This window comes from Barbus barbus (genome assembly GCF_936440315.1).
Source record: "Barbus barbus genome assembly, chromosome: 33".
NCBI classification, from domain to species: domain Eukaryota; kingdom Metazoa; phylum Chordata; class Actinopteri; order Cypriniformes; family Cyprinidae; genus Barbus; species Barbus barbus.
In genome coordinates, this window is record NC_136761.1 from 8,771,134 (window position 1) to 8,788,840 (window position 17,707).

Below are 17,707 nucleotides of genomic sequence, written 5' to 3' on the forward strand. Positions count from 1 at the left end.
AATTAAATGTAAATTACAGTGTTAGGCATCACTTGATGTCCAAGAAAAAAAAACAGTTGCTAAACATCTCGCTTTTTCTGCCAGAGCAAGCACGACAGGTGACAGAATTGTGGTTTTTGGTGGAATCTCTTGACCCGTGAGTTTTCTTCGGATATAGAATCACATGCAGCTTCATTGCTGCTCATTTCATGCCTCATTCTCATGAAAAACTCACACAATATGAGCAGGAGGCCTGTCTCTCTGTGTGTGTGTGTGTGTGTGTGTGTGTGTGTGTGTGTGTGTGTGTGTGTGTGTGTGTGTGTGTGTGTGTGTGTGTCTGTGTGAATGTGCCCCGGGGCCGGGCAGGTGGGCAGTGCTGCTTGACTGGTTGGCTGGTGTTGGGGGCAGACAGCCTCTGGTCTGAGGCCCAGCAGGCCGTGGGAAGCAGGGGGCTCGAGTAGGAGCTCTGCCAGGGCCGGGCGCAGCGAGGCTGGTGGCTGCTCCCCCTCCCTCACTCACTCACTCACGGCCCCCCACGGTCAGCCCACAGGAGGGGTGAGGAGGTTAACAGCCAACGGTGACACACACAGGATAATCGGCTTTCATTAAGTGACCTACGCTCCACACACATGGAGACTGAACACACTCCATAAACCACACACACACACACACCAAACATGTTTAGACTCTCCACAACTAATAAAGAAGCAGACTGTGTTCACAATACAACAAAGGTACTGGAAGACAAACCTGCAGCCTTTAGCCAAAAAAGCATAATGGCTAATGCTAACGCTGTGGCTTTGGCTGTACACAGGGAAAGAGACAGACACCTTTTTTTTAATGGATGTCAATGGAGAAGAGGCTTCACTACGCTGAATAAACTGCTTTTGTAAGAAAACAGCCTATCATTTAATTAATCGACAGGTTATCGGCTAATCTTCAACGTGTCTGCCATTAAACAATAGTGAATTGAACTGTTTTTAGTGTTTACACAGAAAAAAAAAATGTAAAAGTCACAGACTTTTTGCGAAAAGTAGGATTTAGTTTACGGCACTTCTCATACTTTCTCATTCTTTTTGGTATCCATAAATGGAGATTGACTGTCGCACAACTCTTGACTGAAATTCAATGACGTCAAGGCTGTAATGTGATCCAAGTTGACCATATCCCCCAATAATAAGACCATCCCTGTAATGCAATACTAGCATACTGTACACTGCATGATGCATACAATTTCACATGCCTTTAAAATAGTATACAGTGTTTCAGTATGCTAATATTGCTGAATTTAAAGACGCACCATACTACACTTTGAAATGTTTATCATTGCCAGTGGTGTAATGTAACGAAGTAATAATACTTTGTCACAGTACTTAAGTATTTTTTGGGAGTATCTATACTTTACTTGAGTTTTTATATTTCTGTCATCTTTCACTTTTACTCCACTACTCATTAAAATAGTAAAATGCTTTGTTCCTGAACGAATCAGTCGTCTCAATGATTCACACATTAACAGTCACTTGCTGCCACCTACTGGCGGTTTTAATTTCACATTTCCACCAATTTGTTTTTTTTTTATCATGTTTTATTTCATTTCAAATATCAGTGTTCAATATTTTATGTTTAAAACAAAGCATTATTTATACATTTGTAATTGCAGGTTAAATGCATCCACATACTATTTCACATACTATTTTAATAGTATGCAGTGTACAGTATGCTGGTATTACTAATTCAATGCTTGAAATGTTTAGCAGTGTCAAATAGTATGCAGTATGCCATGTACAGTATGCTAGTATTTCTAAAATAAGAGTAGCATACTTTAATGCTTATCCTTGCATACTGTAACAGAACTGTTTGTTTAGTTTCCTTTTTGTCCTTATTTGGTTCTTCCTGTTTTAGTTACTGACCTAGTTCTGTTAATTAGTTATATGCATCACCTGTGTTTGATTCAATTATCTTGTTTTCTCGTTTGTTCCAGCCCCTTTATAAGTCCTCAGTTCTGCCTTTGTGTTTGTCTGATCTTAAGTTAACATATTGTCTTACGTGTGTTGAAGCTGTTTATTAAAAGATTCCTTTTTGTTTATACTTTCGTCGTGCGCCTTTTTGCCACAACCACCAGACCGTTACAGAAGATCAGACCGACACAGATGATGGGCGAGCTCGCGCAATTTTTTGAGCTGGCTCACGCCATCCAGGACCCAGCCAGCTTTATGTTGGCTTTTGCGCCTCTCGCCCTCGCCAGCACGCTGGATGGAGGAACACTCAAGATGATGCTCCGGCTCGGGCTCACCTTCCACCAGCAGCGAGAGCTCCCAGACACCTCCGATCTCGACTGGAGAGAAGCCATCATCCGGTGTCTGGAGAGCCTCCGACCCCGAGCCGGAGCCCTACCCACGGCGATGAATGTTCCGCCGGCGGCGAGGAGGATACCGCCGCAACAGGCGATGAACGTTACGCCGTTTACGGCGATGATGGTCCCGTCCAGCCCACCTGAGTTCCCGCTGGTCCCGTCCAGCCCACCTGAGTTCCCGCTGGTCCCGTCCAGCCCACCTGAGTTCCCGCTGGTCCCGTCCAGCCCACCTGAGTTCCCGCTGGTCCCGTCCAGCCCACCTGAGTTCCCGCTTGTCCCGTCCAGCCCACCTGAGTTCCCGCTGGTCCCGTCCAGCCCACCTGAGTTCCCGCTGGTCCCGTCCAGCCCCGCGCCTCCCGTGCGCCCTCTAAAGTCCACGCTGCAAGAGCGCCCTCTAGTGTCCGCGCTGCAAGCGCGCCCTCTAATGTCCGCGCTGCAAGCGCGCCCTCTAATGTCCGTGCTGCAAGAGCGTCCTCTAATGTCCGCGCTGCAAGAGCGCCCTCTAATGTCCGCACTACAAGAGCGCCCCTTTGAATCCGCGCTGCAAGAGCACCCCCAAGTGTCCGCGCTGCCAGAGCGGCCCCAAGTGTCCTCCTGCATCTACGGCGGTCCCGTCCAGCTCTCCTTCGTCTCCGCTGGTTCTGTCCAGCTCTGCGCCTCCAGAGCGCCCCCAAGTGCCCGCTCCTCCAGAGCTCCCTCAAGTGCCCGCTCCTCCAGAGCGCCCCCAGGAGTCCGCTCCTCCAGAGCGCCCCCAAGCGCCCGTTCCTCCAGAGCGCCCCCGGGCGCCCGCTCCTTCAGAGCGCCCCCAAGCGCCCGCTCCTCCAAAGCGCCCTCCAGCGCCCGCTCCTCCAGAGCGCCCCCAAGAACCCGCTCCTCCAATGTGGCCCCCAGAGGGGAACTTTCCCAAATAAATTTTGGGGGGGGGGGCCATATAGCCGCAGTTTGTGTGGCCAGGCCAAAGGCCAAGGCCACAAAGGTCCATCATGGCCTCCCGAGGACCCCGATCTGCCAAGACCGCCCGAGGACCCCGATCCACCATGGTTGCCCGAGGACCCTGATCCGCCATGGTCGCCCGAGGACCCAGATCCGCCATGGTCTCCCGAATCTCCAGTCCTACCATGGCCTCCTAAGGCTCCGGATCCACCATGGATTCCCAAGTCTCCAGATCTGCCATGGTCTCCCGAATCTCCAGAATCTTGTTTTCTCGTTTGTTCCAGCCCCTTTATAAGTCCTCAGTTCTGCCTTTGTGTTTGTCTGATCTTAAGTTAACATATTGTCTTACGTGTGTTGAAGTCAAGTCAAGTCAAGTCACCTTTATTTATATAGCGCTTTTAACAATGTAAATTGTGTCAAAGCAACTGCACAATATCAAAATCAAAATCCTCTGGCCAACAAACCAGCAGTTCAATTTAACTGCAGCAAAGTCAGATTGTAAGGTCTCAACTAGTTCCAGTGGTCATTTGGTAATTCTGTATGTTGTCTGAGCGTTGGCATCCTCTTAGGTCCTCTGAGGGGTTGGCATTATCTTTTCTCAGGTGTTCGGTCATCTCAGATCATTTAGGGCTCCTGTATCCTGTTTTCTGAGTAACATTGAGAATATCACTATATATTGTTGCCACACCGCCGCCACGGCCAGTCTGACGGGGCTCATGTTTATAACAGTAGCTCGGTGGAGTAGACTCATTTAGACCAAAATATTCATTTGGTTTCAGCCAGGTTTCAGTCAGGCAGAGTACATCAAAATTATTATCTGTGATCATTTCATTTACAATAACTGCTTTGGGTGCGAGTGATCTAATATTTAGGAGCCCAAGCTTCAAAAATTGTTTTTGTTCATTTATTTTGTGTTTTTCTGGTTTAATCACGATCAGATTTTTTCTAGATCCTGCATTAAATTTATATTTTGACCTCGCTATTCGGGGGACAGACACAGTCTGTATAGATTGGACAACGCGGGTACTTCTATCATTTAAGTGGGTAGAACAAAAGTCATTTGAGAATTGACTTACTAGTCAGATGGAGCGTAGCGTCCTGGAGATGTTGTCCGACAGGAGTTCCGCTCCGACTCTGCTGGGGTGCAGGCCATCAGCACGGAAAAGCCTAGGACGCTCCCAGAAAAGATTCCAATTATTTACAAAGAGCAGTTTCTGTTCTTTACACCATGACAATAACCATTCGTTTAAAGCAAACAGTCTACTGAACCTTTCGTGTCCTCGTCGATACGTCGGAAGTGGACCTGACACGATGATCTTCGCCGCGGGCGATGTGCTGCGTACCGTCTCGATCAGGCTCCTGTAGTCCCTCTTCAGTGTCTCCGTCTGCCGCAGCTTGATGTCGTTAGTCCCCACGTGCAGCACGACAGCCCCGATGCTCTCATCGCCCTTCAGGATCGCGGGTATCTGCGCAGAAACATCGAGAACACGAGCACCGGGGAAACAGTGTGTGTGCACTTTACCTTCAGCTAGCGTAGCACGGACGTGCCGGACGATGGAGCTTCCGACGATCACAGCGTCGCGTTCCGTCTCGCGGAGGGGAGCGAAGCAGTTCCGGGTGGAGATCTCGAAGACCGGAGGCGGCGAGGTTGTCCCCCAGGGCCTGGCTCGCGTCTTCCGCTGCTGTTGTTGCACCCAGGGTCCGTGGCGTCCCGGCGCCGGAGTGAAGGACATCTGTGAAGACCGCGTCCTGGGTGCACAGTGTCTGTATAGAGAAACGCACGGAGTAGAGGTGGTGGGAGTGTTAGCAGCGTGCTGTATACTTACCCCGGACTTGTGAGCTATTTATAGGCAAAAGATGGAAGCAAGTAACAGTAAATGGACGGCAAATGTGATGCTATGCATGTTGATTCATGATTTATTACGAATACTTACACTTTCTTTTTCTGCTTGAAAACTCTTTTTGGTTTAAGGTTCATTTTGTTGTGGCTTCAAGCTACACCTTTCGCTGCATATAAAAGTAGGCTGACCATCATTTATTTATGGGTATGATGTAAATAAGCACAGACGAATGACGGGAGAATGCAGTTTCCAGGGAAAATCTGTCCCAATTAGGGTTGGAAATTAATGGGGGCTTGTGGCAAAAATTCCACCAAAATGCCCCACAAATTCAAGATAAAGGGGCAAAAATTGCCAAGGGAGCCATAATGGGGGCGGGGGTGTTACGATGATTCCAAGGGCCCGACGAAGGAGAGGGGGCCCAATTTCTACTGAGGGAGACACAGCCCCCCACCCGGAATGTGACTGCGGGGTGCCCAAGTGAATATTCTGTTCAGGGGGTCCAGAAACCATAGCGGCGCCCTGGCTCCTGCACAATTAAACAGTTGATTGTGACTGTCACAGTTAAAAGTTAATGTGAAAATGAAGGAAACGCGTCTATTCGCAGAATTACATTGCTTTTTACCATTGTATTTTTTTTTTTTTTCAGCGCTAAGCCTTATAACCAATCACACGTGTTTTCATTGAGCTTAGGAATGCAATGGCCAATCAAAGACACTTAGATTAGTCAGTGGTGAAAACGTGACAATGCAGACACAAACACATAAAAGTTTTTATATGTATTCTATTAATCAACATTAATAATCATTAATTATTACAATATCAATATCGGCAATAACGATTTTTGTCATAATATTGCAGCCCTATTAGCTGTATGAACAATGTTCCTCAATGTCAAATTGCAAAGGCTTTGCGAATCTCATAATCTACAGTGCATAACATAATCAAAAGATTTAGAGAAACTGGAGAAATCTCTGTGCGTAAGGGACAAGGCCGAAGACCTTTGTTGGATGCCCGTGGTCTTCAGGCCCTCAGACAACACTGCATCAGTCATCGGAATGATTCTGTCATTGATATTACTAAATGGGCCCAGGAATACTTCCAGAAACCACTGTCGGTAAACACAATCCGCCGTGCCATATGCAGATGCCAAAGCTCTATCTTGCAAAAAGGAAGCCATATGTGAACATGGTCCAGAAGCACTGTCGTGTCCTGTGGGCCAAGGCTCATTTAAAATGGACTGCTTCAAAGTGGAAAAGTTTTCTATGGTCAGGCGAGTCCAAATTTGACATTCTTGTTGGAAATCATGGATACCGTGTCCTCCGGGCTAAAGAGGAGGGAGACCTTCCAGCATGTTGTCAGTGTTCAGTTCAAAAGCCAGCATCTCTGATGGTATGGGGGTGCATAAGTGCATACGGTATGGGCAGCTTGCATGTTTTGGAAGGCACTATGAATGCTGAAAGGTATATAAAGGCTTTAGAGCAACATGTGCTCAGGGAAGGCCTATTGTATTTTAGCAGTACGATGCAAAACCACACACTGCAGCAATTACAACAGCATGGCTTCGTAGTAGAAGAGTCCGGGAGCTGAATTGGCTGGCCTGCAGTCCAGAACTTTCACCTATAGAGAACATTTGGCGCATCATTAAATAAAAAATATGTCGAAGACGACCACAAACTCTTCAGCACCTGGAAACCTATATCAGGCACGAATGGGACCAAATTCCAACACCAAAACTCCAGAAACTCATAACCTCGATGCCCAGACGTATTCAAACTGTTTTGAAAAGAAGAGGAGATGCTAAACCACGGTAAACATGCCCCCGTCCCAACTATTTTGAGACCTGTAGCAGGCATCGAATTTGAAATTAGCTCATTTTGTGCATAAAATTGTAAACTTTCTCCGTTTAAACATTTGTGATGTTATCTATGTTCTATTGTGAATAAAATATTGCCTCATGTGATTTAAAATTCTTTTAGTTTTAATTTAAATTAAAAAACGTCCCAACATTTCTGGAATTCGGGTTGTAGATGATTGTTTATTACAAGTTAGTTCACATTTTCATTAGTGTTTTCAATCTCACCATCTTGTGACCAACAGTAAGAGCTTCTCATCGTCCAATTCGATGTTTCTGAAAACAAAAAACAGATTCTCGTATTTAAAATAATCTCTTCTAAACATTTCTTCCCTGATTATCTTCATTAGCCGTGTATTCTTCTTCAAACACATGCATGCATTCTTTCGTTTCATCTCCTTTGTTCTGTTCATTCAGGCAGTGCGGTTTTCTTTCTGTTCAGTGGTGGACAAACCAGCCGAGCGCTCAACCATCACAGACCAGATGTATGTTCTCCATCGCTCTACATCCATCCGTCTGTATTCTGTCTGCATCTCATTTCTCAGCTCAGTGCTAAAGCCCTCAAGGTGTCTGTAGAGTAATGTGAAGTGAATTATTGACTTCAGGTGTTGTGTTACATCAGAATAACCAGTTCCTGATCAGCTCCATTTGTAATTCTCATAGTTATTGTCCTCATATCAGACGTATGCATGAAACATAGAATTCATAGTTGGAATGATTCAAGTTTGTCTTTTGCCAGAGGGGTTAATGGAGCAGAAAACTCAAACTGCAACTAGAGTACTACTGCGACACACAAAGAAATGGCCTTTTAAGCCAGCATTGGCATGTATACTTCACTAACATGATTGACCAACTCAGAAATACAATAGAATCTCTGAATCTGGGTTGGTATTAAAAATAGAGTTCAAGTTCAAACTTTAAATGAATTGTTTTAAACCCAAAAGTGAATCAAAGGAATCATTTATGCATTCTTCATACAAAACTAATGTGAATTTCTTTCATGCAACATACTTGTTATTTTTCTAAAAATAAAAGTGTATGATTTTTCTCCTGTTGAAATGAGTTGTATGGCCAGTTTGATTATACTTAAACTTGAGCTCAGTTGCTATGTTTAAGCTGAATTAATTGGATTTTGTTTTTGGGGCAGTCGTGGCCCAATGGATAGAGAGTTGGACTTGTAACCCGAAGGTTGTGGGTTCGAGTCTCAGGTCCGGCAGGGATTGTAGGTGGGGAATAACCAACACTCTCTCCACTCTCAATACCATGACTGAGGTGAGACCCTTGAGCAAGGCACCGAACCCCCAACTACTCCCCGGGCGCTGAAGCATTGGCTGCCCACTGCTCCGGGTGTATGTTCATGACTGTGTGTACACTTGGATGGGTTAAATGCAGAGCACAAATTCTGAGTATGGGTCACCATACTTGGCCACACACCACTTCCCTTTTTTTTTTTTACAGTAAGTGCATGTAAAAGCTTCAGGTGGAATGTTTATGTTGGACATAATATATGCTAAAAGTTCCCCACATGCATAAGTGTTACAATTAAAATGTTATGCTTTATTCCTCTGCATTATAGAAACAAGTCAGTAAATTCAGGGGAAGCATGGGTAAATAAATATACAAAAATAATGATCCCAAATTTCCAATAAAAGTAATATAGTAGTTTTGGGAGGGACGAATATCCTCGTACAGGACTCGTCCTCAGGCTGTGTAAATCTCTATAACCATTCGATATATTCATCTCCCACAGATTTCATTGTTTCTCTGAAATGAACGTTTCCAAATATGGATTTATTTCCAGCATTCAGATTTGTATTAGGGCAAAATTATGATGCATGGATCAGACAGTTGATTGAAACACCAGAGGGCTTTTTAAAATGTATTAATATGTCTGCACACAGCTGTTGAGACAGACATGACTGATGTTTCTGATAGATTTGAGGTTGTAAAAACTGGAAATGCTTGGATCATGTGATGAGCCTGAAGAAGGTTTTTATTTCTTTCCTTGAATAATTTTACTGTCTGAATCGGATTGATTTGGGGTTATTGTTTATGAACTACATTTCGTCTTGCAAGGACTATGCTTTAAGTTAGAGCTGTTTGCATTCAAATTGCATTAAAAGACACATGAGAACCATTTGGTAGGCCTATCTTTGATGGTAAGTTTGAATATGTGTAAATAAATAGAAAGAATTATCACTGAATGAAGACTTAAATCTGTCTTTTCTTCATGCAAAGCTATTGATTTCAGAACTTATATCGCACAAGTCCTGTTTTCATTTGGCACGATCTGTAGCATGGGTTGTTTTTCCATTACTTTAACTCATCAAAAATTCAACCATTTTCAGCTTCAAGATGCACAAAATTCAACTAGATAAGTTTTAAAACAAAAATGAGTTGTACTTATACAGTCAATTTGATTATACTTCATATTTTAAAGCAGCAACTAAACTTAACGTTTTTAAGTTGGATTGGACGCTTTTGACAGTGAGTTTGAAGAACTTCTGGAATAAGTATAAAAATGAATATCATTGAATTAAATTAAATACAAATCAAGTGGCATTTAGTTTAAAGAAGAAATGCAATTTTTAAGGTTTTTAAGTTACAAATCTGAAGTGCAACATGAACATGTTTTTACTCTTCGAGAATGTGTGTGAATTCTTCTAGAATTCTAATGCAAAAGCATTTTAAAACTGGGAGATAACCTGCTAAACTCAAACCAGAGCTTCCTCCTCATTAACCTTGCTAATGTCGCACTATTGCATCATAATGCATTGAATCTGACTTAGAATCAATGCTTTAGTCTCAGTGCGAGAGGAAACAGATGTTCGACAACACCAGCGAATTCACGGCTATTACTTTACATTTAATAGGCTTTATTTAATATTTAATGGGGTGACGGAGGATGAGAATTATTAACATGTCATTTGCTGTGTCAATTTGGCTTCAGGGCTGTGAGGATTTTCTCTCCTGTTGAGTTTTTTTCCAGTGTGGCCTTTAAACTCCCGTGATCTTCACATTGCCTCAGTCTGTGGTGCTTCGGCACAGATCATAATAAAAACATAGTAGGTGTTTTTAAATGCTCTATTACTTACCGGTGTCAATTCATATTGCTGAACCGCTTCTCTCAAAGTCTCTTATTTATTATTGAAAAGCACATACCCTTATATCACTTAATTCTACTTTGCTGCTTTATATCTCTGGTTCTGTCTGTGTTCTTCAGATCCGCGCGCGTGACAGGTCTCGCTCTGTGCTGAAGTTGGAAAATTGATAACGCGCCGGAGACGCGCAATAAAAACGCCGCCCGCGGGCGCGACACCCGGATCCCCTATTATGCAAATACGGGGGTAATTTTAAAGACAAATCGTTGGCTTTTATTCCCTTATATTTCTGTTTTATACGTCTCGGTTTCTCCGGAGAATAAAACATTTAATGTGTCGAGCCCAATGATGGATCTGACCTTCAATCATTGCAACGAATGGAGGTGCTGAAGAGAAGAAAACAAAATGCAAGAATTTCGTCATCAATGTTCCTAAACTTTACGCACGCTAATTGTGAAAAAATATCGGAAATTAAAATCTGAAATGAGGGCGTGTCCAAATATCCAGATATTGAACGCAATTCATACAAAAATGAACTAGCCAAGTGCATCTTATCTATGGGAAAACACGTTTTAAACTTTAGAATTAAAGTCATATTGGTATTTTGTGGTTCTTAAAAATTGTCTAAAATATGTGTCCGGAGAAAAAAAGGGAAAAAGTCTAAAATCTAATTCTTAATTTTTTTTATTTATTTTTTTTAAAGTCGCATTTTTCATTATTTTAGCAGTGAATTAATGTCTGAAATTGGTTATTGGTAATAGCCTATCTGAAATTCATTTGATTTGAATCAAAGTCAAATCATGTCGTAACCAAAACTGTTTTGTTGAAAATGGTTTAAAAGTTTTTCAGAAATGAAAATTATGAATCCAGCATAGATACAAATATCAGGCCTATATTTCATAATTTTGGTACATGTGTTGTTCTATAATTTCTCAATTTTAATCATCTCAGACATGCTTTTTTATAATTGACTTTTAATTTATATGTGATTTTTTTGTAATTGGGCATAATTTCAATACTTAGATTAATACAGGAACTGCATTAAAACTAAAAATGACATTTTAGAAAAGGAAATAGGCCTATATATGAAGTCTATAGGCCTATAAGAAGAAGATTGTTTTTGTCTTGCACTTGAACTAAAATAATTAGTTAATTACATTGTTGGAGTAATTAGAAAATCACAGTATAGTCCTCTATTCTAACTCGGTCATCTGATGGATCAAACCTCACGGGACACCCTGAGAAACAGGATAACGAGTGATATCGTTCAGGAGCCGATTACACGATAGTGAAGAGCTCAGAGCTTCCTCAATCAATCACGAGAGAGAGAGAGAGAGAGAGAGATGGCGGGGGTCCATTACGCAGATATGTTCAGAATAACCTCTACCAAAAACAATTCAGTTTGGGTGTATGACCAAAGATATATGCCGAATAACTGCTTTACGTTGTCAATTGTCAAATGTTCGACAAAAAGGAAGCTCAAGGAGAAGCAAATGTCACATAATTATATGCTATTATCGCGCGTCTAACAGCAAACAGGCCAAATTTGTCGCCGCGTGCACATATGGCACGGAACCGCGCCAGAAGCACGTTTAGGGGAGTCAAGCGTTTCTGCCAGAAATGTCTGAATACATTCATAGGGCGGTTTTTAAAAAATCATTCATGTGTCAACGATAAAATAACAGCCGTCAGAAGCTCAGTGGCGGTGTCACATTTTTAGACACCGTGTCCATTTCACTGGAGAGACTGAAGCTGAAAACTGCCCCGTTAATAGTCTGTGAGAGCAAATTACGCTGCTGCACCTCAGATCACAGATTACATAGCCTACTTGTTGATTTTCGGAGTTTAATGATACCGATGATTTTATTACAAAATAACTAAAGTGGATGCTAAATTTTAGAGCTATTAAAAATTTAAATTTTCTTGCATGTTAATCGACTGTAGTAGGCCCACACGTGAATTGTATTGTGTTGTTTTTCATCTTGACCCGGAGAGGATTTTCTTTTTACCGAAAATGTTAATGTAATCGTTTTGGATTATAAGTACTGATTTTTCTCCCGCAGGGTATAACATCTTGATCAAATTTATATTTTTGCACTTCAGATTTTTTCCCCCACCTTTTTACACCTGTGGTGATCCCGATCAAAAGTGACTACAATTAGCACAGGTTTTGTATTTCTTTTTTTAAACGATTGCTCTTAAAGTTCACTCCAAAACTGAGGTACATAAGATCAGATGAATGAGGCCTACCAGCAATCATTTCAAAAAAAAAAAAAAAGAAGAAGAAAGAAATACAAAACCTGTGCTAATTGAAATAAGGTTGATAAATAAATTGAATCTAATATTTGATAAAATAGCGTTTTTGTGCAATTAAGGGTTAATTCTGCAGATATCAGATGCAGCATAAATTCACCTTTAGTAACACAATACAAACATCTACAGATGTCCATTTAAAAGAGATGTTTAAAGGTATTCTGATCAGTTTTGACAAATGAATTGGATTGGTTTTCTTTAAAAACGCTGACATACAAATTGATCTATCCGTGCCAAATAATTGCAAAGAAAACAACATTCACCCTGGAAAAGAATCACCAATAAAAACCAAAGTAAGTCTTTGTCATTTGTTTTCGGTGGTAAAAGATCCAGCGCAGTGTGTGTGTGCGGGGGGCCCGGGGCCGCTTATGTCCATTTCACCTGCTCAGACGCTTCTAAACTGCATTACTGACTCAATCTCCACGGCTCTTTCATTGCGCGTGTCCTGCCAGCAGCCTGCCCTCGGCAAACACTCCATTTCCCGGTGTGCGGACACGAATTTGGCCGTCAATTTAAAAGGCTTTACGCACTCACACACAAACAGCAGAGCGCGGCGCCACGGTCCGGCACATAACTTCTCATATTTGATGGATATTGTTTGGGTGACATTTATGTAATAAAATCTAATTGGTCTGTTGCGGGATAGTTTTACTGAATGAAATTACGCGGATGGAGAGCATTTGGCATGTGGGGTTTGAGCATTCATCAACGCCGTGGCACAAATCAATGCTGTACATCTGAGCAGCGGGACTGTATTTAGTGATGACGAACACCGAGAGTCTCCGATTTCTGCCGAACGATCGATAACGCAATGAATCCTTCACGTTTATCTCAGTCAATCCATTTTGCAGAAAAACACTCACTTTTAACTGACAGGACGCGAAATCGAGATTGCAATATTAAGTTTTCAAATACAGAATATACTCGTTGTTTTGAGTACGTGCAAACATTATACATAATTAGAATTGCCTGTATGTATGTAAATAATCGTATTATAGCGACAAAACGGAATTAATTTAACACTATCCTTTGCATTGAAAACACTGACCGATAGGTCTGTTTACTATTTCCTATATAGCCCACAAATCTTGATTCATTTTGCATGCAACATTACAAAGTAAATTCAAAGTTTGTGCGTAAAACGGTGCTAATGCAATTCAACATAATGAGAGACGTCTGTAAATAAATTAGCAGCAGCATCTTTCAGCCCCAATAAATGCGCATTTCAGAAATTGGTCTGATGACATTACTGAATAACACGATGAGGCTCTAGTTCGCAGTTTTTTCTCCCCTGTTACTAAATGTCAACCAATAGACAGAGATAATGACGGTTCGGTTCAGTCGACCAATGAAAATCTGAGCTGATGAGTTTAGCAGGAGCCGCGGAGCGGAAACTCGACAGTTTGACGCGCGGCGCAGAGGTGGCGAGACCTGTCAGAGTTCAAGCAAGGAATCAGAGAAACGAGGACAGTGATCCGAGACCATGGACAAGAATAAAACTAAATTAAAGCTATTTTTGCCGCAGTTAACGTGATTTCGTTTGTTTTAATCTGTCATAGCCTAATCTGCTGCGCATCTAGGTGTCATGGAGCGAGCGGAGCCGAAACCGCCATCGAAATCAAATCAGGAACCCATACGATTCGGGATCGACCAGATTCTGGGCTCTTTGATCCAGGAGAGCAGGGTCGGAAATACTGTGGATAACAGCCGCTTGGGAAGCCCATCCAGGGCGAGCGTCGCGCCTCATGTATCCCTACCCGTCTCTCTGTCCGGAGTCACGGGCGCACTGGAGGACTCCGGGCGGGTGTACGGGGTGAGCGGCACTCTGGTGCCCAGTGGAGTGATTCGGGTTCCGGCGCACAGACCTCTCGCTGCCGCAGTGCCGCCGGCCATGGTGAGCGCCGCACCGGCGCTGTGTTTCCCCTGGATGGACAATAACCGCAGGTTCCCTAAAGACAGACTGCCAGGTAAAAGACAAACATCTCCGAGGATGCTGGAGTTTGTCCACACGATGCAAAGATATCTGGCTGCTAGACCTGCGCAGTTGCCTTCAGAAAAAAATAAAATAAAATAAAATAAAATAAAATAAAATAAAATAATATTATATATATATATATATATATATATATATATATATATATATATATATATAAATTAATTAATTAAAAAATAAAATAAATAAATATGGTGAACTTACAACAAGCTTGTCACAATGATATCACCCTGAAAAACTTTATACGACTTTGAACACAGTTTTGTAATTATATTAATTATATCAACTAGTATCTCTTACGTTAAATCAAAAGGTTATGGTGATGATACCAATCATTATATAAATTCAAATTAGTAGCCTATATTTAGGCTATATGCCATAAAACAGATGCATTCGCTTTCTTCAACTCACAAAACGCACACATGCAAAACATTTTGATTATAAAATAGTCAAAGACTAAGTAATTATTTGGTTGGTTGCTGTAATGTGTTTAATGTTAATCCAAAATATTAATTAAACGATTAGGGCCAAAAGTACATTTAAGCTATATCAAAATAAGAACATTTTTCAGTGAAGTCAATAAATCTCAAACATGTCTTTTAACGTTAAGTAGTTTTTCAGAGTTCAGCACAACGGTTTAAAATTGTTTTTTAATAAAAAATTGTATGAAAATAAAAAAAAGAAGGAATAATTATAATAATAAGGAAATGCTCATTCAAAACTCTCACTTCAGAAATGAATGCATCCTTTTCTGTTCGTGTTCCCTTGGGTAAAAGTTTAGATTTAATCATTTAGCCCACTAAGACTGAAAAAGTATTTTGGTTCAAACATAGGCTAGGTGACAGTTTTAGTGATTCACATTAGTCAAATAAATCTGCATTAATAATAAAATTGGTCTAATAAATGTTCTATCAAATTACCGCAAATCCGATTTATTTTTGTCATTGCATGCGTTGACCTCCTTGATCAGGACAGTGTTGTCGTTCATGTGGACAAACAATGTTTTGGGAAGGGAAAATATTGCTACCTACAAAATACATTAAAGATGCACACAAAACAACTTTCACAGTATGTTTTGTTAAATTTTGACAAGGTTGTGTAGTATATGAAGCAAATAATATAATTAGCAATACATTCAACAAGAGAATTTCGTTTCAAACTCGAATTATAAACTATTTAGGCTAATTTACTAATAATTATAGAATATCCGAAAAATATATTTGTTTTTAGAAAATATAAAGGAACAGAGCATGACTCGTGTCCCTGTGTTTCGCAGCTCTCATTCCGTTCACCGTGACCCGGCGGATCGGTCACCCGTATCAGAACCGAACTCCACCGAAACGGAAAAAGCCCCGCACGTCCTTCTCGCGCGTGCAGATCTGTGAGCTGGAGAAACGCTTCCACCGGCAGAAGTATCTGGCGTCCGCGGAGCGCGCGGCCCTTGCCAAGGGCCTAAAGATGACCGACGCGCAGGTCAAGACCTGGTTCCAGAACCGAAGGACCAAGTGGAGGTGAGACCGGTTCGACTCAGATCTGTTCACAACAGCACACACATGACCCGAAGGATGTCAAAACAGTACAAGATGCGTATTATTTCATGAACCTGTTTGTATATATTTTTTATTTTTTTAACACGAAGTTGTTGAATCCCAGCTAGAAAATTTTAACGGCAAACATTTATATTCAAAGTAGCCTATTACACGTTTTAAAGTGTAGTTTAAATTTTAAGCAAATCATTTTACATAATTATTTAATCATAATAAGCATACATTACATTTAATATATTTAATGTCAATAAATTAAATTTTAATGCATTCACATTGCTGTTCTCAGAAGCGGAAGTCGTCAGAGTTGGCTAAATGTCTATAGTGGTGAACTACAACAAATACTTATGTTTTTACGATGTATTTTTCTCCAATAGCAAAAGAAAAATCCACCACAGCGTTTCTATGGCTTTTCAAAGGAGGAAGAAAATTGAGAGATTGATTGGTCAGAAGAGAGAAAGATGTTTGATGTAATTTAATGCCAAAGTAATAGAACACAAAGTAAAGTGTTATAAATGTACATTTAAAAATGAAATGAGCTAGATTCATGATGCTGATAACTGTGGAAACACCACAGTCTGTCAATAGGGTATGATCATCATTTGATTTATAATCCACAATTTCTTTAGTTATATAAATTTTATCAAAGGGTCAAATGTTTTGTATGTCTTTATTTTGCTAACTGTAATCTTACTTCAAAATCTCCAGAAGGCAAACAGCTGAGGAAAGAGAGGCGGGACGTCAGCAAGCCAATCGGATGCTGCTTCAGCTTCAGGCCGACGCCCTCCAGAAGTCCATGAGTGAATCCGTGTCCTCGAATCCTCTCTGTGTGCATAACTCCTCCCTCTACGCTCTCCAGAACCTCCAGCCTTGGGCCCAGGAGAGACCGGGTAAAATGGCCCCAACAACCACCGCACTGGCTTAAAATCACCGCCATGATGCTGGAATCAGGACAGTGAAGCTTCAAACTGTCCTGCACTTTCAGAATGGATAGACTAAAACCGTCATATCTGAATATGAATCAGGCTTTTTGAATAGTTTTGTTTTTCTATCTCAAAGCATCTAAGCACTTTTTGTGGGAATAGTGAACTCTAATGACATCTGTGAGTTTGTTATGGACATAAAAACTGTCCAAACACCGTCCCATGTAGATGCTGCCTTGGAAGAATAGGGTGAAACATTCACAGAAACCAACTGTCAATCAACCTGACTCACAGAACTGTATATATGAACCGTTTAAATCATGTCTGTGAGAAAGTCTACAAAATATTGTACTTATCATAATTATTTTGTGCTCTTATGGAATACCGACTAATGTTTGTCTTTGTTGATGTACTTTCAAACGGAAAAAGCAATGGTGTGTAAATACAGTATAACACTGAACAATCAACATTATGCATTGAAAATTTTATTGTTAAATAGTTTATACAACATTCCAACAAGAGGATATTTAAGCTGCCTGTCTCCTCCATCTGTCTGTCTGATTGACCGTCTGTCTCTCCATCTCCTCTTTTGCAACATCATGGAAACATAATCGTCCCTCAGTCGAACCTGTACTTTATACAATACACAGTTTTTATATAACTCTCAGAGACACTGCCACTCGTGTTTGATTATTCAGGCCCACTTTGCAGAGTAAAATATCCAATGTGTGTAATAAATCAAATATCATACATTTTAAACTCATCACGCTGTACCGGCACAGTGATTGTTCAAAAACACATCATAACATGATCAAAAATTAGCAGAAAAATAATAAAAACATTACTATGGTTATCAGAGCATATTCGGGTCTGCC

At 41.2% G+C, this 17,707-nt stretch overlaps 1 protein-coding gene across 1 annotated transcript; it reads left to right on the forward strand.

Annotated features, from left to right (window-relative positions):
* Positions 1 to 13,957: 13,957 nt before the first annotated feature.
* LOC306853523 (T-cell leukemia homeobox protein 3-like) lies at positions 13,958 to 16,834 on the forward strand (the record flags this gene model as incomplete). The annotated part of the gene is made up of 3 exons (XM_079391006.1): positions 13,958 to 14,339; positions 15,642 to 15,876; positions 16,618 to 16,834. The coding sequence occupies 3 exons, from the start codon at positions 13,958 to 13,960 to the stop codon at positions 16,832 to 16,834; spliced, it is 834 nt and encodes a 277-aa protein (XP_079247132.1).
* Positions 16,835 to 17,707: the final 873 nt, after the last annotated feature.